General features: G+C 24.6%; 3 protein-coding genes across 3 annotated transcripts; 1 reads left to right on the top strand and 2 right to left on the bottom strand.

The window, feature by feature from the left end:
- LOC132922785 (uncharacterized) lies at positions 1-4,709 on the bottom strand. Its single transcript, XM_060986479.1, has 6 exons — positions 3,959-4,709; positions 3,722-3,800; positions 3,299-3,398; positions 2,879-3,001; positions 2,657-2,815; positions 1-57 (listed from the first exon to the last, which is right to left on the bottom strand). The coding sequence occupies exons 1-6, from the start codon at positions 4,707-4,709 to the stop codon at positions 1-3; spliced, it is 1,269 nt and encodes a 422-aa protein (XP_060842462.1).
- Positions 4,710-7,374: 2,665 nt separating this feature from the next.
- LOC132923517 (uncharacterized) lies at positions 7,375-10,199 on the bottom strand. The gene is made up of 6 exons (XM_060987563.1): positions 9,449-10,199; positions 9,294-9,366; positions 8,545-8,644; positions 8,140-8,262; positions 7,920-8,078; positions 7,375-7,431 (listed from the first exon to the last, which is right to left on the bottom strand). The coding sequence occupies exons 1-6, from the start codon at positions 10,197-10,199 to the stop codon at positions 7,375-7,377; spliced, it is 1,263 nt and encodes a 420-aa protein (XP_060843546.1).
- A 10,358-nt stretch (positions 10,200-20,557) lies between these two features.
- LOC132919337 (uncharacterized) lies at positions 20,558-23,600 on the top strand. Its single transcript, XM_060980879.1, has 6 exons — positions 20,558-21,315; positions 21,455-21,532; positions 21,681-21,780; positions 22,139-22,258; positions 22,323-22,481; positions 23,544-23,600. Exons 1-6 carry the CDS (start codon positions 20,558-20,560, stop codon positions 23,598-23,600), a joined length of 1,272 nt encoding a protein of 423 aa, XP_060836862.1.
- The last annotated feature ends 578 nt before the right edge of the window (positions 23,601-24,178 follow it).

Genomic DNA, 24,178 nt, shown 5'->3' with positions numbered 1-24,178 from the left:
TTATTTAGAAGTTATATTCAACATAGCTGAGATAATGTTATAGCATGTGATCATCACCTGGAATTAGGAAATTATTTTTAATTAATTCCAAATCATAATTTGGTTATTATAATATTTGCGTTATTATAATAAAACTCATTTATATTCTCTCAGTCGAAAATTTTATCGAAAATAAAAATGTACAATTTTTTTTAAGCATTCAAATTTAAAATTATAAGAAAAGTCGTAAAAATATCAAAAATTTTAAAACTTTTTTGTAGTAAAAATTAAAATTAATCAATACCTTAAAATATAAATTATGTACATAAGTATAATTATTTATATATATATATGATAAAGCTTACTTCAGACTATCTCTGCCTAGAATCCTTACAAAATTTGGGTTTTTGTTTAATAATAAATTGTTAAAATTCTCATTAAACTTTTTTTCCATTTTATGATAGAATATAGTACGGAAATACTTAGAAAATAGTTAGAAACGTTGAACAAAATAAAAAAAACAATGCTATACGCTATATACCTTAAACTGTTAACTAATTAAAGTAAAATACGGTTAATTGATTTTAAAACTGAATAAAGTGAAATCTAAAACATTAAAAAAAACTACAAATTATTAAAAATTATTTTAAAAATATGATGTTGTGAATATATCAGGAATTGAAAAGTTAGTAGTACCAATATCCAAAGGTAATTTAAATATTATGTTTTTAAAATTAAAACCGGACTTTTGGTACTAGGTGAATTTTTCTTTCGCTTATTCGTCTAAACGCACGAAAAAACGACCCGCTTTCAAGAGCCTTAAGTATTATGTTTACAACAATCAATTATTTTAACTTTCTAATGAAATCCTATATATCTGTCGGACATGGAGGTATAAATCGAATGGAGTATAAATTGAACTTGAAATAAAAAAATAAAACAAGGAAGATTATATAATGATATATTTAAATTTATGTGACCGATGTCAAAAAAAGGCAGAACAATAAAAAAAAAAAAGGTTAAGTTGTAAAACCAATACTTTCATCAGAATTGAACTCTCGTTGTCGAGTTTATTTAAAAGACATGCAAGCACAGTCTGATGGCAATTGTAAATTCATAATGGTCTATCAAGATCACCTAGCGATGTTCGTAATTCTTAGACTGTTAACTCATAAACGGAGTGTAGAAGTAGACTACGTGTTTACGTTATATCTTTACAATATTTGGAGCCCCGATTATTTTATAATGCGATAATAGAAGGGAATTTTTATCGCTTAAAATTTTTTCTTCAGAATAATTAAAATATGACATTGTATTTAATAAACCGTAAAAACACGATTGTCTATTGTCCTTGTGATTTTGTGTTTAATTAAAATTGACTTATTTTTTTGGTCAGTGTTATAGTGATATTACTATAGAAGCTATTCATTTCAATATGCCGACATTAAAATCTAGAACCATTCAACTCCTGCATGAGTAAAGTATAGGCAACCATTAAGACTTGTGTATCTTGTGTAATGAAATATATTAAGTATTATATTTTTAATACAAATTTGTATTGGCAGCAAAATCAAAATATTATTATTTAAAACCCACATAAATATGTTTTAAACAGATAGAACTTTTCAAAATATTCAAATTATACCTTCACTAAACTTTAACAGAAGACTGTTATCAAATTTGATAATATTTAGTATAAAAAGAGAATGTTTAGTATGTGGCTTTTACCTGAAATTATGAACTGATTCTTTTCTAATTAATCCACACCAAAAATCTAACAATTAGGTGCATATATATAATAAGTTAATATATATAATATCATTGACAATGCTTAAATAAACTATCATTATTAATAATTAAAATAATAAAATAAATCGAAATGACTGTTGAAATTTTGTTGATATTACTTCATCTTCTTTTTATTTAGAACTTATATTCAAAATAGCTGAGAGAATGTTATAGCATGTGATTATCACCTGGAATAAAGAAATTATTTTTAATTAATTACAAATTGCGTTATTATAATATAAGAATAAAACACATTTATATTCACCAGTTACCAATTTTCCTTTTCAACAATTATCATTTATCGACGATAGAAAGTTCTATCAATACTACACTAATCACTTTTATATTTGGTCACACCAAATCGAGCTTATTCTTTATTTTTCCATATTCCACGTAATTTAATTTTGCTGAAGTCCTCTTAACCCTCCAACCATAAACTAACCAAGATGGGTCATGGAGGGCTTAGACTTCCTAGAATTGCTATAGCCCCCCCTTTCAAAAACTAATGATTTAACTGCATAATACATTCGAAATTTATATAGAACTGAACTATAGCTCGCCCAAATTACAAACACTATTTGCTTCTATAACGCCAACTAATAAATTCACTTTATGGATCGTTAATAGAATTAGTATATCTTGTGAAGAATCTTTGATTTTACTTAACCATTTACCATTTTACATGAACCCAAATTTTTCACCCGATCACATTTTTAATAACGTTCTAGCCCTGAAGGTCCTAAATTGCATTAAAGGGAATACCACGGCACACGCAATTCGTGTCTTGTATGCAACCACAAATTGTACTGTAACAACCATCAAGTATACAGAGTAATGCTATCAAATACCTATAAGCATGAAAAAAAAAATCAATAAACTATAAAATTACACTGTTAAAAAATTGTAGGTTGATGATTTTTTTCGGTGTTATTTTAATCATCAATTTATTAGCATTATTCAATTGCATTGATAACAATAACATTTTTTTCGATCTTAAATTCATTGATGTCCAATTACAATTATACATCCCAAAATGGACAGACTCTTTCTGCAAAAAAATATTGCATTGATAAACTATTTTAATTGGATTTTAACGACATAAATATATTACAATGTTATTAATGCGCTCCAATAAATAACAAAGGAGTAAAAAAAGAACAATAGCGGTTCCAAATGTTGTTAACAATTTGATAATAGTAAGCATTGGTATTGATTCTGATGACGTAAAAAAAATCTATATAAACATAAAGCATAAATACAATATATTCGGTTAACAGTATTTATATAATCGACAATCATTTATAGAAATACACAAGGGTGGATGTAAAGGATGCTGCTAAAGCACTATAAAGACGAACAGTTTAAACAAAACTCCTACCCCATTGGTTTATGTTAACATTATAATATTAGATTGGTTAGAAATTAAACTATTTACTATTATTTTTGATAATAATCATTTAACCCTCTACAAAATAATCATAGATCAACCCCTGGTTACACATTTTTATTATATCTATTAAATTCGTATTACCAGAGTGGATGAATATATTAAAATTATGATAGACCACGAATATACCACAACATTTGATACAATAACAAACTTAAACGTAGAATGAAATAATTTTAATTTCCTGAAAAATAAAAAAAAATATTTAAATAAACAACATCAATAAATTTGTTTTAACTGGGTATTAATGACATAATAAAAATAAAAAATAGTCATAATATAAACGAATTATCATGACTTATTCTAAAACTAATAGCACTGACGTATTTTTTTTTGTTGATCCAGCATATACTTATTAAAATATCAAAAAAATCGTTTACATTATTAACATTTATAGTCAGTAGATTTATTTTTTTCGTGTATAAATGATATATTCAAAAAAATTAATTGTTTTTTTTAAAAATTTCTTATGACTAATTATAAAACATTTAAACTATAAGTACTAACTCAAAAAGTTTTTGTTGATTCTTCATAATTGATACTAAATCATCAAAACAGTCGTTAATGTTAACATCATTTTTTTGTTCTGAAAATGTACAATTTAATTCATTGCAATATTAATCTATAAATATTTATTTATTTTCTGACATTTTTTTTATTAATTGTGTGAAAAAATTATTCAGTAGACATCTCAATTGGAGGATTACAGTAGAAAATAAAAAAATATTATTACTATTGACTTACTATTGCTATTTTCATAATTCAGTTCACTGTTGACATTTTCGTAAGCCCTTTTGATCATCTCATATTGAGCAATCATAACACAGCAAAGAGAAATAAAGAAAACTTCACTCACTAAATGCATGTAGGCTAGAGGCAATCCAATAGATAACTCAATAATATAAAATATAAAAAAATTATTATTATAGTAACTATTGGTCACGGGGAACCGAAAGTTGAAAATATTCTCAAAGCGTTGATTTGATTTGTATGCGTCTTCTTTTTGTAATAACATCAGCACTAGAGGATACAAGACCCATAAGATAGTAGATATAATTGTTAAAAAACTTATGTAATTTGTAATTTTTATTGATTTTTTGCGATGTTTTTGGAGAATTCCAATATGTTTTTGACACTGTGTGCTCGTCAAAAAATGCATTCTAATTACATCGAGTAAATTCCAAATGTTATTTGCTTTATAAATAAATGTAAATATTATAACTAAACACGTATAATATATTATGCAAACAAACATTATCTGTATATCGTTAGCAATATTGAATACTTCTTCTTTCTCAGTAACATATCCTATTAATCCGTAAATTACTATACTACCAACTAAGAAACTTATAATGTAATACGCTATATGGTAAACATTTAAATTGAAAATTGTTTTGCTTTTTGGATCACATAGATGAAAAAAACAAAATAGCTTAAGCAATTTCAAGTTTATGCAAACTTCGTTAGGCTTCAATAAGCTTATATCAAATGTCATGTTCATACAGCTTCGATCTAAAATTTTAAATTAAATATTCTATAGTTACTATTAAATAGAGTAATAAGTATCACACTTATATTATACGTATAAGGATAGTAATGGTTTGAAACGCTTACTTTCTTTCGTTTTATTTATAAAAAACAAAAAAAAAACTATGAAAATTTCGTGAAATATATTTGTATTTTACATTTTCCAGAAATATAAAGTGCTGATTCTATTTCAAGAATTAGATAACTGCTCATTAATTAAATTTCAAAATATGACATGTTTATGTATAGTAAGATGTAGAAAAGAATTTAATATTTATGTAAAATGTATAGGATTTATACTATAAAGTTATAAACTGCTATTCAAAATTGAAAATATGAAATATAATATTTCACCAACTAGTAATATAATATGTATTTAATGACGTCCCATAAAATAAATCAACTCAATCATAAGACCATTAGAAAATAAAATTTTTAACATAAATAGTTCATATTTGAAATATGTTATGCTAAATTTGGTGTTAAACATTACATATAAACTTTGAAATACCCTAGAAAATTAACAAAAAATATTTATATGCCATTCAATTTTAGTGTAAATATATATATGTATGCACCATTACATGTACTCAATTAATTAATTTTTTTTTTTTAAATTATTGAAATTTCGATTCTATTTCATACATCTATTTCTATTTTTCAGGCCGATTAATTTGATTGAAAATGTTTTTAAGGTATAATAGCATATTTTACTCACTTTGTTCTGGATACGACAAGAAGAAGAAGACTCGCTTTGTTTTCCTAGATCCGTTGCTGAAATGATTACCTATTAAAAAATACATTGATATAATGTAAGTAAAATATAGATTATATCAGTAACATAATTAATAATCAGTGGATTATGCTAAAATGTTCTTTATTAATTACCAAACGACGTCTTGTAGTATATATTAATTTTAGTCAAAGTTTGTAAGCTTTAAGTTAATGATGTTATAAACAAATATTGTTGACGTTGAACATGGTTTAATAAGTGGTATGCTACGAATTAAGATAGTGATTTATTATCTGGAATAACTCGTTTGTACCTTTTTCATAGTTCAGTGTCCATACCGATACTAACAATAATATGTATCAGTAGGTAGTGTCATTTTTACGACAAGGACGAAAAAAATATTGTATAATAGTGCATATTTATGTCATACATTAATAATTATAAAACATTCAAAGTCAAGGAATATGGAATAAAATATTTATATATATAACTAGTCACTAGCATTGTACACGAGATAATATTTATTCATATTTAGACATATAACCATTTTTAGCATAAAACCTATTCAAGTATTTTAGGTATAATAATATATAATTATTCTAATAATATATCGAAAGTTATTGCATAATATAGATATGGTTACATCAATGGCAGCATTGTCTTTGCATGTATTTGAAAAGTTTCGTTGAATCGGGACCATAACTTGTTATTTTAAATTTCGAACACGACTCTAGGTTTTTATTTGTAGTTTACTTTCGATTTTACTTTTTATTATATTCATGCAGAGAACACTTTATTGCACGAAAATGCCGATCTAAAGATTTCAAACACTACAAATGTCACCTTCTTCAACTCACTGTAGGAAGACAAAACAATGCACCAAATATAAATTTCTCAATTCGTAGCAATTTTTTTTTAGTTTTAATTATTCTTCTACATATTTTGCTAATCAGTAATCACTGTAATAATATTCTAAAATGTTCTAATCTATAGTTTATAATTACACATTGATGAAATTTTGATTTAAATAATTTCCTTTACAAGGGCGTACAAATTGGAATTTTGATAAAAATAGTCAACTTTTTGAAAATCAATATATATATATATATTGATTACTATCTATACCTAACAATATTTGGTAAATAAATTACTAATTGACAAATTATGATAGGTATGCTTGATGAAATCTTAGAAAAGTACGTGTAATATGTTAATTAAAATTAAAATACCATAAATCGATTCAATTTTCTATAAAAAACGTAATTTGATTACGATTGAAATATTTTTATTAATTAAAAGGTATTGATAGATACAATTAAAAAAAAAAATGGATTTATATTTTCACAGTTAAACAAAAGTTATTTAATTCATATTTAACTATGATATCTATCTAATGAGTATAATTATAAAAAATAATACTAATAAGTTATTAGTAATAACGAAGTATCTCATACATGATACATGTGCAATTAAAGAATAAACAAATAACACTAATATCTAATTACTCATAACTTATTTTACATAATTGATAAGTGAGACAGAATTTCGTTTATATTGCAACTGCAAACATATAACAATATTTTTTTTTTTTATCTTATAACTTACATTTTATTTTTTATAATTTTATAAGTGAAATAGAATCACGCCTTAAATTAAAGATAAATCATTCATAATATAAAACAATAGAACATCTCTATTAATAACTAAATAATAAATAAATTAAAATGGCGTTTATTTTGTTGATATTTCTTTAACTTCTTTTTTATTAATAATTGGAACTTATGATCAACAAATGCAAGATATCTCAATCATACTAATTATAAAAATCCATCCTAATTAATATAAAAAAAAATAAATAAATATAAAGTTGAAATTTTGTTAATATATCTTTATTTTTTTTTTATTTAGAGCTTATATTCAACATGGCTGAAAGAATGTTATAGCATGTGATCATCACCTGGAATAAAAAAAATTATTTTCTTATTTATTGCAATTTAAGTTATTATATTATAAATAAGTGTGCCTCAGTAGTCAACTATCTTATTCAAAAGTGCTGTTATTTGGACATGATACAATATTGTACATGTCATTTGAACACTAACATTGACTGTATCCCTCTACATTCTAACTTTGACGTCCTTAACTCTTTTTAAAATTCATTGCAACAAATCGAAATTATTACACATTTTTAGAAATGCCACACATGCCATTTCACAAGCAGTCATTATTCACACCTACATTCATCACCTACTCACTATTGCCCTTTAAACGGGTATATCCCGTCAATGATGTGATATTTCACATTGATATATACTTGAACCCAATCCTTTCATTCGATAACCTTATTAACATAATTTTTTTTTAACAATTGTTAACTGTGTAACCTGTAATTGTAACTGTTGTATGTAACATAGCGTGAAAATAAAATAAAATATAAAATATTACACTATTAAAAAATTGTAGGTTGACAATTTTTCTCGGTGATATTTTAATCATCAATTTATTAGCATTATTCAATTGCATTGATAACAATAACATTTTTCTTGATCTTAAATTCATTGATGTCCAATTACAACTATACATTCCGAAATGGACAGACTCTTTCTGCAAAAAAATATTGCATCGATAAACCATCTCAATTGCATTTTAACGGCATATATATTACAATGTTATTAATGCGTTCCAATAAATAACAAAGGAGTAGTAAAAGAATAAACACGTTTCCAAATGATAATACCGATTTGATTATACTGAGCATTGGTATTGATTTTGATGACGTAAATAAATTCTATATAAACATAAATATGAAATATTCTGTTAACAGTATTTACATAAAAGACATTTATTTGTAGAAATACACAAGGGTGGATATAAAGTATGTTGCTAGAGCACTTTAAAGACGAACATATTAAATAAAACCCCATTAGCTTATGTTAACGTGTATATTAGATTGGTTAGAAATTAAACTATTTACTATTATTTTTGATAATAATCATTTCACCCTCTACAAAATAATCATAGATCCACCCCTGGTTTTACATTTTCATTTGGTGTATTGAATTTTTATTACCAGAGTGGATGAATATATTAAAATTATAATAGACCACGAATATACCACAACATTTGATACAATTACAATTTTAAACGTAGAATGAAATAATTTTAATTTCCTGAAAAATAAAAATAATATTTAAATAAACAACAACATCAATAAATTTATTTTAATTGGGTATTAATGATATAATAAAAATAAAAAATGGTCATAATAAAAACGTGTTATCATGACTTATTCTTAAACTAAGAGCACTGACGTAAATTTTTTTTGTTGATCCTTCATATAGATATTAAATCATCAAAATAATCCTTAACATTATAATCGTATTTTTTTGTTGAAAATTTACAATTTAAATCCATAACATTTAGTTAATAGATTTATTTTTTTATTGAAGTTAAACGATATACTAAAAAAAATAATTGTTTTTTGATAAATGTCTTATGACTAATTCTAAAATATTTAAATAAACAACATCAATAAATTTGTTTTAACTGGGTATTAATGACATAATAAAAATAAAAAATAGTCATAATATAAACGAATTATCATGACTTATTCTAAAACTAATAGCACTGACGTAATTTTTTTTTTGTTGATCCAGCATATACTTATTAAAATATCAAAAAAATCGTTTACATTATTAACATTTATAGTCAGTAGATTTATTTTTTTCGTGTATAAATGATATATTCAAAAAAATTAATTGTTTTTTTTTAAAAATTTCTTATGACTAATTATAAAACATTTAAACTATAAGTACTAACTCAAAAAGTTTTTGTTGATCCTTCATAATTGATACTAAATCATCAAAACAATCGTTAACATCATTTTTGTTTTCTGCAAATATAATAAAACAGTAAAACCACTAACTTAGGGGGTTACAGAAGAAAATCAAATTTTTTTATTTATATTGTCTTACTATTGGTATTTTCGGAATTCAGTTCAACGTTGACATTTTCGTAAGCATTTTTGATCATCTCAAATTGAGCAATAAAAATCAAGCCAAGAGAAATAAAGAATACTTCAGTCACTACATGCATGTATAACAAAATCACTATAATAGAAACCTCCATAATATAAAATATACCAAAATTATTATTATAGAAACTGATGGTCACGGGGTAGCGTAGGTTGAAAATATTCTCAAAGCGTTGATTTGATTTGTATGCGTCTTCTTTTTGTAATAACACCAGCACTAGAGGATACAAGATCCATATGAAGGTAGTTATAATTGATAAAATACTTATGTAATTTGTAATTTTTATTGATTTTTTGCGATATTTTTGGAGAATTCCAATATGTTTTTGACACTGTGTGCTTGTTAAAAAATGCATTCTAATTACATGGAGTAAATTCCAAATGTTTTTCGCTTTATAAGTTAATGTAATTATTTTAACTAAACATAGATAATATACTATACAACAATACATTACTAGTATATTGTTAGTGATAATGACTTCATCTTCCTTCTCACTAACATAACCCATCAATCCGTAAATTACAATACCACCAACTACGAAACTTATGATGTAATAAGCTAGATGGTACACATTGATATTGAAAATTGTTTTGTTTTTTAGATCACAAAGATGAAAAAACCTATACAACTTAAATAATTTTAAGTTTATTGATACTTCGTTAGGCTTCAATAAGTTTATATCAAATGTCATGTTCTTAAAGATTCGATCTGAAAATTAAAATGAAATATTCTGTAGTCACTATTACTTTATGAATTACTTATAAAAAAATTAAAGTAACTATAACACGTATTTCAGTCAGGTTTTTGAAAAAAAGATTTAATGAGTTTGTGGGAATATTTTTGTATTGCACATTCCTAAGAAATGTGAAATGTCCATTTCATTTCAATGTTCACCAAGAGAGTATGACATGTCTGAGTACAGTAGAATTTAAAATTAATTTGACATTTATTTAGGATAATATGAAATTTATTATTTTACTGACTTGTGATTTATATATTAAATTACAGTACGAAAAATAATTCATAATTTAATTCAACCCGATCATTACAAAATAAAATTGTTTACTTTATTTTTTGTAATTGAAAAATATCGATCTAAAATTTAGTGGTAAAAATTACTTACATATTCTGAAATACTCTATAAAGTGAACAAAATATGTTGATAATATTATTAAATTGGAATGTAAAACATTTGTAAAGAAAATATACTTAATTTAATGACTTTTTTTAGAAATTTCTGTCATTTTAAGATCAAATGGATATTTTCAGTTCACACAAAATTTTGGTATACTGATTATACCGAATGATTTATAACAATAAAATATTATACTCACTTTGTTAGCCTGGATTCGTTGCTGCAATGATTACCTATATTAACAAATACGTTGATTTCGTGTAAGCCTAAATAAAGTATAAATAGTTAAAATAATCATAGTGTTTTTCTGTGAAATATTTGATTAAATTAGATGAAAGTACCTTATTTTTACTAAACGAATTCCTATAGAGAATAAAGTTATATTTAATGTTTGTATACTTTAATTTAATAAAATTATATTATCATTTAAATTAATAACTATTTTTGACGATAGAACGTGATTTAATATGTAGCAAACAACGATAGTCAATTATTATCTGGAATAACTCATTGATACTTTGTTGCTTGTTCAGTGTCCATATTGATACTAAACAGTGCATATTGAAGTTTCTAAAATTGACTATCAGTTGATAGGTATAGGAATTAAAAAATGCCATTGTTACAACGAGCACGAAAATAAAATGCTATATTTTATAATTAGTTCATTCATTAATCATAAACATTTTAAAGACAAGGAAAAAGGATTTAAAATATTAATATCTGTATTACTAGTGCGTGTCTATAGTTAAAACCAACAAAATGAACGGTTGTTAATATTTTAATCAAGTATGTGTATATTTAATAAAATAAAAAAAACTATTAAATTTAAAATTTAAAATTACTTTAGTCTGAACATTATTCGCTATTTCGTTCTTTGAATATCATTAAACTATAAACGAAATATGGTATACGGCATTACACTTAAATCCTACATTATCAATAAATATTCTTGACTAAATAGAACGTGATTATATAAGTAGCATACAATGATAGTCGATTATTATCTGGATTAGCTCGTTACTCGTTGGTATCTGATACTAAAATGTGTATTTTGAGATTGTCGGAAAATTGGTACAGTTGTTTTGATCGTGGAATATTGGTACGGTCGTTAAAAACCAGGGTTTCTTAAACTATGAGAAAACAATCTTAAAGCATCTACACATTAGATAAGTACTGCATGAAATTGAAAGTATACGGCATGAACAACCTAATAATTTAACATCTCAAAAAAAAAATAAAAAATATGCTTTACTTCAATATAAACTTCATAAAACTATTACCAGTTACGTAAATAAAGAAATTACAATGGACATTTTTTTAAATACCATAGGGAAACTATTGTGAATTTATATTTAATTTTGAACTATTATGAACTATTGTGAATTATTGTGAACTATTGTGAATTTATATTTAATTTTGAATTATTATGAATTGTTTAATTTTGGACACATTTTTTGACTATCATATTACTATTATGAACATATATTTAATTTAATTTTCGACATATTTTTTTACTATCTTATTACTATTAATTGTGAACATATATTTATTTTAATTTAATTTTTTGAACCACTGAAATAAAATATTTTATAGTACCAATATTCCGCCTATTTCATTTCTTTTGTTCAAAACACAATAACCGTACCAATTTTCCGTTTACCGTATTTTGAAATTTATAACAATACCTATCGGCTATCAGTAGGTACTAGGTAGGTATAGAAATTAAAATATTGTAATATTGTTTCAATAAAGAGTAGAAAAAGAAATGCTAGGTATATCGTTTAGTTTTTTCACCTATTAATCATTAAAATTTCGAAGAGAATGATTAGTTTATAATTCCATGTATCAATACAATCGAACTTGATTAATTCTTAGTCGAAGTTAAGAGTTTCATTTAACCAAATCTGACTGTATTTTTAAAGTCTACCGTTGAATTGGCTTGAAAATATTACTATTTTACAAGGGGTTCTAATATTATACGCCTATGAATATGTACTTTTAACTAGTACATCGTAGTACATATTTTTATGTGGTTTACTAGGTATATACAATTTTTAATTCTTTCATTTTACTAAACTTGAATTCATAGTAAAGTTACCTTAATAATTAAAATGCATACATTAATATAGGGAATATTATACATTACATAGGTACGGATGTATGTAATAATGAATATTGTATTCTTTATAAATTGTAATAAAAGTTACAAAAAAAATGGTTACAGCCACATAGTCAATCAAGTATTGTTTCGAGTACAATTACAAATGATCAATATAAGACACCTGCGGAATAAGAAAAAAGTAAAGAAGTTTACTTGATAATATTATGTCATGTTTATTTTCCTGTATTGGATTGTATAATTAGAAATATGAATAAACAATTCTCGTCTAAAAGTTCAGAGATTGCAATATCTATAGATAACTTTTTCAAAGTAAACTGTGAAGTAAATTCTTATTTCGTTGATCATTAGAAAGTAAATATTACAATAGTTGAATAGTATAGTGCAATTTCTCATTGGCCAACTAATTAAGATAATTTTACAGTTTTCAACGTTATGTAGGTATTTGTTCAATTAATATTATTATTATATTTTGTTAAGCTTAATTGTGAATTGTCATTTATTTGTGGTAGAGGTGAATGTTCACGCCAGTTTGAACTTTAATTAAATTTGACTTCGCGTGTTCGATTTCGGATCATCTAAGTATACTGCAACGGGCGTTAGGTATAGTAATGAACTGAGGGTGAGCACCCAACAGGTAAGAAATGTATACATCATATTTACCTTTAAAAAATTGTGTATTTTTTTTTTATTTATAAATGTGGCTATACTGTTATATCTTAGTCCTTATTTATTTAGTAAAATTAACTTTCTATTTTCTTTTAGATTTAGATAATATAACAACAGTAAGCTTATGAACATCTTATTTTTTTCTGGTTTTAAAAATATTTTTTTCTTTTTTAACTTGATAATTTTTTGAAAAAAATCATCTTGTCAACTTTCCACATAAAATGTATTTAATTAAATATGGGTATTTTTACTTGGACCACACTGTTAACATTTGTTCGTATACGAATGAAATGTTATTGAATAATTTTTGTTTGAAGTAATTACTCAAAATACTGGGTATTTATTTTAAATACCAGGTAAATAACATGGGAATTTATCAAAAATATATTTACTGGGTATTTACCCATCACTAGTTAGGTACCATTAACGGCTGCTGGCGAACATTTCGCTTGTATCCGCGTCGAAGACATGGCCGCCTTAACGTCTTTTTTTTTTTGTTACCACCGCCAATCAACTAGTTCTTGTCACTCATTTGCGCATACTGCAGTCAAAAGTTCCTGCCACTGCCTATTTTGTTCGTTGTTACAGTAGTTTTACACGACACACGAGTGAATATTTGTTGACGATCTTGTCTAATATGCAACCGATGTCACTTATTAGAGTAAAACATCTTAGTTTAATCTATTTAATTTATCATATAAATCACATATACAAATACATATTAATCAATTAAGAACTAATAAAGGTAACTATAGGTAACGATAATATTCTGTATTTAGAAGACGTAGTACCGCATCAGTGCCGCAACAATAGGGGACACGAGGTGTGCATTGCATTCCCTGACCAGGTTTTGTCTAAATATGGGCCCATTATCAAAAGGAAAAATTAAGAAATTTATTATCAGAAAAAAAAATGAAAAATGTACCTTCTATAATAGAATGATCTTTCATCCCTTTATAGTGAAATTCTTGCTGCTTGTATTATATATTAAAGTCTCCTAGTTACTGTCGCTACAGCTGAAATGTCATTTTCCAAATTAAAATTGTTGAAAAACTATCTTCGCAATTCAATTTCACAAAAAAGATTAACTGGCAAAAGTATACTTAATATTGAAAAACCATGGATAAATTAACTTGATCTTGAAAAATTAATAAACGACTTAATATGAAGTCTAGAAAGAAAAAATTTTTAAAATAAAATCATTGTATAATATATTTTGTTGATAGTAACTTTTTTGTTATTTTAATTTTAATGTAATATTTTGTTAAAATCAAGATATTTTTTAACTTTTTTCCAATTAAGAACGTCATATATCGTAGTAATTAGCATACAATGAAATTCAATTATTATCTAGAATAACTCGTTGGTATATTGTTCATTACTCAGTGTTCATATCAAATACCGATAATAAAGTATGTATTTTGAAGTTTCAAACACTAAATATAAAAGTAGATAGGAAGAAGAATTAAAAAATTTAATTATTCTTACAAGGAGCTGGAAAAGAAATTGCTAGGTATATTCTATATTTATGTCATATTTAAATAATTAAAACTACAATAACAAAAAATAAGGATTTAAAATATTTATATCCGTTTAGCTAGTTAGCTTTAGTGCGTGTCTTAACCCAGTACAGGTATATTTAATAAAAAAAAACAGACCTAATATAAAATTTAAATAAAAAATTTATATGGCTTTTTTCTGAATATTATCCTTTTTATTGAATATCAATTTTTAACTTAAAAAAAATATAATATACAGCATTACAGTTAAATCTGTTAAAATATATCACAAAATTAACAATGTAGGTTTATATGATGTAAGATTGTATAGCATATTTGTAAGACGCAACTTCTTATTTTAAATACTTCTATCACTACTAAGACTAACGCGTATTATCCAGGAGTTTAATGAGATCGAAAATGTTTTTAACGTACAATAACATATTATACTCACTTTGTTTGCCTAAATCCGTTGCTGCAGTGATTACCTATTTAGAAATATGACAATGTATTGTAAGCTCAAATACTATATCATATAAATATTACTATAAGTCTATAACTATAAAAATATTTTGGACGATTGAATGTGATTTAATAACTAATAAGTAGCATACAGCGATAGCCGATCATCTAGATTAGTTCGTTGGTAACTTGTTCGTGGTTCAGCGTCCATATACCGATATTAAAAGATGTATTTTGAAGTTTCTAACAATAGCTATCAACAGGAATGTATTGGAATTGGAAAATATCATACTTACTACGAATATGAACAGAAAATGATGTATAAAATATTTATGTCATCGAGGATGTATCCAGAAAAATTTTTCTAAAGGAAGTTCCAAATTGTTTCAACATGTAAAAAGTATTTTAAACCTTTCGAATTTTAAATTCTGTTAATTAATAGGAGTGATCCGGATTCGACCTCCCTTGTGTACATCCTTCTTTATTATATATTAATCATAAAAACTTCAAAGACAAGGAATATGGAATAAAATATTTATATCCATCTAACTAATGCATATTTATCATGAAAACTGTGAAAATGAACAGCTGTTAACATTTTATCAAAGTTTTTGTTTATTTATTAAAAAAATAAGGGACGTAATTTAAAATTTAAGTTCTAAATTGAATGTGACTTTTATCTAACTATTATTCTTTATTCAAATCTGTTAAAATTATATATCTATACTTTACGAGTTTATTTCAAATCAATATATTAATTAGTAATAAAAAAATTAAAAAATAACAGTGTAACATTAAACTAAGTTTTATTTATTCTTAGATACTATATCAATACCTATATAATTATAAATATGAAATTGAATCTTGCGTACAAGAATATATATTATATATTTATTTTTAATAAACATATATACACAGTACTCGTGTCTCGTTGTAGCCGCTATTGGTAAAAAACATTATTATAAGAAATATTTTTCCTAAAATAAGCTTTTATAAGATATAACTCTTCATAACACCTCATTTAATTATAACATGTGACTTGGTATCATAGTACTACTTAATATTTAAAGTGCTTAACACATAATTGTTATAACAAACAAATTTTTAGGCATTTTTAACTAATAAATTAAAATTTATAATGTATTAAATTTTCAAGAATTTATATTCAGTGAATAAATTGTTTATTGAAAATTATAGAAAAATAATTTTAAAAATGGAAGCTTATCATGCTTATAAATAAATTAAAAAGTGTTAAATATTTTTAAAAACTTCCTGACTAGTATACAGTGTCAAAAATACATAGAAATTCTCCAAAAATATAAAAAAAATCAATAAAAATTACAAATATCATAAGTGACTTAGGCATTATGAACTCCATTGAATGGATCTTGTATCTTCTAGTGCAACTATAATTACAAATAGAGGATTCTATTGTAGTGCTTCTGTTATACATAACAAATATCAAATCAGCGTTTTGAGAATATTCTTAACTTTCGGTTATTAAATTAATATAATAATAATGTTATAGTGTATGTTATGAAGTCATGTCTGATGTATTGTAATATTTCTGTTATACGTGCACGTAGTTACTGAAGTCTTCTTTATTTCTGTCTACTATATTATTATGATCGCTCTATATGAGATGATCAAATAAGTTAACGAAAATATAATAGTGGTAATTGTATGATGCTATTGGTCCTTTTTCTAACTGGCGAAACATAACTTTATACCTTAAAGAAATTGAATTGTATAACAGCATATAATAAGTTTGTTTATTTGTAATACTTGTTTTTAATTGTATATAATCGAATTGTCCAATAACTTATAATACCTAAAATGTAAAAATGTAATACCAGTAAAGCTAATAACCTTGTAGTTGATGCTTAAACAATAATATAAAAAAAAAAAAAAAAATAGTGGTAATTCGATACAAATAACAATTTTTTTATTTTCAACCATTTAATAATTAAAAATTAATATAAACCTTTTAAATAAACCCGTATTTTAAAATATTCAAAGAACCAATAATATTCAAACAAAAGTTACATTCAATTTTTAACTTTAATAGTCATATTGAACAACTGTCATTTTTCTCAATTTTTTCTCACGATAAACACACATTACAACTATACGAATATAAATATTTTATATTCTTATTTCTTGTCTTTGTAGTTTTTATGATTATTATATGACATAAATATATACTTTATCATTTTCTGTTCATACTCATTGTAATAATGATATTTTTCAATTCCTTTACCTAACTACTGATAGTTATAGTGTTAGAAACCCTAAAATACATTTTATAGTATCGGTATGAACACTGAACAATAAACAAGTTACCAACGAACTAATCCAGATAATAATCGGCTACCATTGTTTATTACTTATCAAAACTTTACTAACATTGAATATCATTTTATACTTTAGAAAAATCATTTAGTAAATAAGCTAAGTATAAACTATTTTTATCAACAATATTACAGTAAATTCACTAGTTATAGTAATATTTGTATAATATAATATTTGAGCTTATAAATTATAATACAGTACATCAAAATATTTGCAAATAGGTAGTCACTGAAGCAACGGATTTAAGCAAACAAAGTGAGTATAATATGCTATTGTACGATAGAAACATTTTCGATCTTAATAATCTCCTAGAAAATCAGCGTAACAAATATATGTGAATATATCATACGCATAAGTTTTAGTAGTGAAAGAAATTCTCAAAATTGAATGTCTTTCAAGTAAGAAATTGCACTTGACAAACATTATATATTACAATCTAATATTATATAAACATACTTTGTTATTTTTTTAGGGTATTTTAAAATATGTAGGAAATTGTTAGCTTAATATATTTGGACTATGAAGAAATTATGTAAAATATTTTATTTTGTAATGATCTAATAATAGCTAAGTTTACATCATTTTAGAAATTATATTTTGTGCTGTGATTTAATTCATAAATTACTAATGAGTTAAATAATATATTTCATATTTTCCAACATAAATATAAAATTATTTTCTACATTCTACAGTAATCATAAGTCATATTAAAGGTAACAGTTATCTATGTCAGAGGTTCCCAAAATTGTTATGCCATAACACATTTAGAATTTTTTTAAATTATGGCAACACAATAATAATAATGACACTTTTTTTTGTTGCTGTTTTTGTCGATCAGTTATTTACGACATAAAATTAAGGGCATTTTTACGATTATTTTACAAAAAAATAAAAAGTATAAATATACAAATTTATAGCCCGATATAGGTATTTTAATTGCAATATGAACTGTAAAGGATGGTAATTCTTTCATATTTTTCATTACCACATTTATACTCAATTCAACATTTGTTTGCTTGAGACGTAATGATTTAGTTTTTAATAAACGAATATATTGGTTATTTGAGAAAAAGTACTATAATATTATTAAAACTGCACACGCGTACCGTGTGTTACTGTGCATATTCACTAGTTTCGAATGTCAAACAGCCATACAGGTGAGGTAATATTCTTTTAATTTATCAGTAATTTGATTTAAATATATCGGTATATTTGAAATCACTATTAATTAGGGTTGGGCTTTTGACTAGTCAAAATCTTTTAATGACAATTGACCAGATTTTGACTCGTCAAAATTGTCAAAATCTTTTTTTTCCTCGTCCTTAATTCAAATGTTATATTTAAATGGAAAAAATGTATTAAAAGTTAAAACCAAGTAACAAAAAACATTCAACAGTGATTATTGATTAATAACAATACAGATAAATTAAAATAATTAGTCTTCTATTAGTTTAATAGTTAGTAATAACTAATAAGTAATGATAAACTTAAAATAAAATAACAACTTAGTTAAAGAAAAAAAAGTTACATTTTTCAATAGTAAGTACTAAGTAGTAACAATAAACAAATTAAAATAACAACCATATTTTATAAATCATATAAATAATAAAAATAGACAATAGTAGTAAGTTAATAAACAGAAAATAAAATATTGACATCTTTGAATAAACATACATTTAAACTTTCAATAGTAATTAGTAATTACTAATTAATAACAGTATAAAATTAAAAATAGTAAATACATATATATTATATATACTTTAAATTTTAAAACAAGTAAGTCTACAATCTACATAATTACATTTAGTTAAAAAAACTTAATTATTATCAATTTGCATATCAATCTCAAAATTCTCACTATCGAGTATCGTTGTCTTCAATTTCAGAAGAAATGAAAACTGGGTCTTCTGCATCTATTTCCAAATTTTTCAGCAATCTTAGGTTATGGTAAACAGATGCTAATTTTCCAGTTGTAGATGTTTTAAGTTTATTACGGTTTTTTGAATGGATATTTCCCCAAACAGACCAATTACGTTCAGCACACGCTGTAGAGCTTGGTAATGTTAGAAGTACTTCAGCAACATCAGCTAGAACACTTTTGTTTTTGAAATTACCTTTCCACCAATTTGCAAATTTAATATGATAAGACCATGGACGATAATTTTGATAATTAATTACAGAAATATCAGTGTGACAAACATAACGCTTATTAGTACAAAATGACAATATTGGACAGCAGATCTGTCTAAAAACGATATTTAGTATAACCATGGAAGTTTTTTTTTTATTTTGACTGGATTTTAACCGGTCAAAATCTTTGTGGTCAATTGACCACATTCTGACCGGTCAATTGACATTGTGCCATCCCTACTATTAATCTGATTGCATAGTGTTAATACGGTCGCAGTGAACTCGTGATTGTCCCACTCGCAGATAACGATTAATTATAAAACTGAATTTTAACATCGACGAAAAAAAATAGAAATACAGAATTAAAGAAACACATTTTAAAAAAAATGTAATATTTAAAAATATAACGTGACCCACAGCTTGGGAACCTCTGATCTATTTTATGAAATCGAATCAACATTTCAAAATTAAAATACAATAATATTGCAGTAAAATGGTCACACAGAGTAGTATATTTTATTAGTAAAACAAAGACAGTTAGGACAGTTAGGTTGAAGGTACGCATTTATAATTCACAATCCTCACTAGTATAATTAACGTGTTATTCTTACATTTTATAAATTATACATAAATTAATAGTACAGAATATTTAATTTTAATTTTTAGATCGAATTTGTATGAACATGTCATTTGATATAAGCTTATCGAGGCCCAGCGAAGTTTCCATAAACTTGAAATTATTTAAAAAATTTCATTTTTTTCATCTTTTTGATCCAAAAACCAAAAAAATTTGCAATTTTAATGTTTACCATCTAGCTTGGTACATCATAAATTGCATTATTGGCTGTACAATAATTTTTGGATTGATGGGTTATTTAACTGAGATGGAAGATGACGTATTCAATGTCGCTAATGACATACAATCAATGTTTAGTTGCTTAATTTATTCTGTAGATTTACTTAAAATAATTACATTTTTATACAAAGCAAATAAGGTTTGGGATTTACTCGAAGTTACTGATATAAATTTTCTGACGAGCACACAATGTCAAAAACATAAAGGAATTCTACATAAATATCGCAAAAAATCAATAAAAATTACAAATATTATGTGTATGCTTGGAATAATGAATGCCATCCTATATACCATGTATCCTTTAGTTCTGATGTTATTACGGAAAGAAAACGCAAACCAATCAAATCGACGACTTGAGAATATTCTCAACTTTCGGTTCCCGGTGACCGTAAATTACTATAATAATAATTACGTTCTATTTTATATTATGGAGTCATGTATTGTAATGTTTCTGTTATACATGCACATAGTGAGTGAAGTCTTCTTTATTTCTCTCTGCTTTGTTATGATTGCTCAATATGAGATGATCAAAAGGGCTTACGAAAATTTCAACGGTGAACTGATTTGTGAAAATAATAATAGTAAGTCAATAGAAATAACAATTTTTTTTTATTTTCCAGTGATAACCCGACTGAGTAGTTTGATTGCACAACGTTTTTACGTGGTAAATAAATAATAAAAAAACATTAATTCATAATTATGCATATAAATTGTATATTTTCAGAAAAAAAAATGAATACAAGGTAAACTATTGTTTTGATGATTTAGTATCAATTATGAAGAATCAACAAAAACAATTCAAGTTAGTACCTAAAGTTTAAAGTATGTTTCGGAATCATCATAAGACATTTATTTTTATATCTATTTGTTTTGTTTATTATATATGATGAACATCTAGTTGAAATTAATTTCACGGTATTTTTAATTTTAATATTTATTTTATATTTCAGGAAGTTAAAATTATTTCATTCAACGTATAAGTTTATAATTGTATCAAATGTCGTGGCATATTCAGGATCTATCATTATTTTAACATATGCATCTGCTGTGGTAATACAAACTTAATATATAAAATAAAAAAGGAAATCCCAGGTGGATCTATGATTATTTTATAGAGGGTATTGGGATTATTATTTGTTCAAAACCCTTATCTGACTCAAAATAATAATAAATACCTAGTATTATTTCATACCGGACAAAAATAAATGTTAACAAGAGCTATTAATGTATTGTTTAATATGTTTGTCGTTATAGTGCTCCAGTAATTTTCTCGAGCTCCACCTGTGTATGCCTATAAATAAATATATAAAAAATAATAATAATATAAATAATATTAATTTATTATATATAAATAATATGTCTTTTTTTAAGAGTCTTAACAGATAATTACGTATTTATGTTTATATAGATATTTAAGTCATCGGAATCTATACCAGTTCTTGTTGTAATCAAGTTGATATCATCATTTGTAAACGTGTTTATTATTTTACTTATCATTTGCTATTTATTGGAACGCATTAATAATAATGTAATGGAATTGCTGTTTAGATCTAATTTAGTTGGTTTATAAATGCAATATTTTTTTTTTGCAGTTAGAATCCGTTCAATTTGGGATGTATAGTTGTAATTGGACTTCGATGAATTTAAGATCGAAAAAAATATTGTTGTTATCAATGCAGTTGAATAACGCTAATGAATTGATGATTAAAATAACACGGATAAAAATTATCAACCTACAATTTTTTAACAGCGTAATATTATCGTTTATTAATTTTTTTTTTATGTTTTATTTTTTTTTCATCTTATAAAGTATTTGACAACGTTCTGTGTATATTATACAGGTTGTTAAAGTACGAGGTGTGACATGAGTTATAGATTAATGAAGCATATAAGGTTTTTAAAGGTCTACCTAGAATGAGGTAAATATATAAGGTGATTAAATTGAAGGGTTAAAGTCAAGTAAATGTAAATATAAAACTCAAGATCCTTAACGAGATTTATTCATTATAGTGACGATATATATTAAGTAAATTGGTGGGGAAGAGGGACTAACGAATTTCGCAAAATTACATGGCCTAGCATTTTCCAAAATTCAGAATAAGTCCGACCTGTTGCAACTTATTGTAAAAAGAATTAAAAGGCTGCAAAACCCGCATCTGTATTTTCTCCGTCTTACAAGTGCGCAACATAGCAAATTAACGCTCAGCAGATCACATTTAGCTCCGTTAGTTTAAAAATGAGAGTGAATTGGTCTATTATGAAACTTGATGGTAAGAGCATTATCTGTGTTTGTATGTTGGTTAATTAAGATAGTTCAATTTTTTAGCAAGTTATGCGTATATAACATAACGTAAATTAAAAATGCTAATAACTCACTTAAAAACCGAATGATCGTAAAAAACCATTATTATATGATTTATTATATTATTAATTGTATATAATAGTTGTTTATATTATAAACACAGATAATATTCTTACCAACAAGTTTCGTTATAGGTTGACTAACTTTAATTTTTAAACTAATGGAGCTCAACGCAATCGACTGAGCGTACATTATTTAATATTTGCTATGTTACGTACTTGTAATACAAAGACAATACATATGCGGGTATGACGCTCTCTTAAGGTCTGTAGATGAATGCAGTCATTGGTAGTGTTGATTTTCATTTAAAATTTGATATTGTCAGCAAATAAAAGGACTTTGGAAAAGGATATATAACTACTAAGAGAACTTATATGTATATATTTAATATGATGTTATAATATATAATAACACAAATTGGAATAAATTAAAAATAATTTCTCAATTCTAGGTGATGATCACATGCTATAACATCCTCTCAGCTATGTTGAATATAAGTTCCAATTAATAAAAAAGAATATAAAGAAATATCAACAAAATAAACGTAATTCTAATTTATTTATATTTTGATTATTATTAATGATGGTTTATTATAATTATTATGAATGATTTATCTTTACGTAGTCCTATTTCACTTATAAAATTATATAAAATAAAATGTAAGTTATTAGTTAAATAAAAAATAATATATCTATATGTCAATTGCAATTTAATCGTAATTCTGTCTCACTTATCAATTTTATAAAATAAATAATGAGTAATTAGTTATTAGTGTTATTACTAGTCAGTATCACTAAAATAGTATATTCTATAATAATTTCACATGTATGTGTTACTTTGTAATTCGTATTATCCAAAATATAATTTTGCATATATGTATAGCCAATTTGTGAATCTGATTATAAGAAAAATTTTAACGGTAAAAAGGTTTATCTATTAATACTATTATAAATTTTAGTTAATTGTACACATAATACGTAATTTTAAAAAACGAAATTAAAACCATTTAGTGATATATTAATTTAACTATAATAATTTTTTCGGGTTGGTTATTATACGATATTATTCTGTTTTAATGTTAAGTAT

Source organism: Rhopalosiphum padi, chromosome 2, assembly GCF_020882245.1.
Source record: "Rhopalosiphum padi isolate XX-2018 chromosome 2, ASM2088224v1, whole genome shotgun sequence".
In the NCBI taxonomy this organism is placed as follows: domain Eukaryota; kingdom Metazoa; phylum Arthropoda; class Insecta; order Hemiptera; family Aphididae; genus Rhopalosiphum; species Rhopalosiphum padi.
This window is presented reverse-complemented; position numbering and strand designations above follow the sequence as displayed.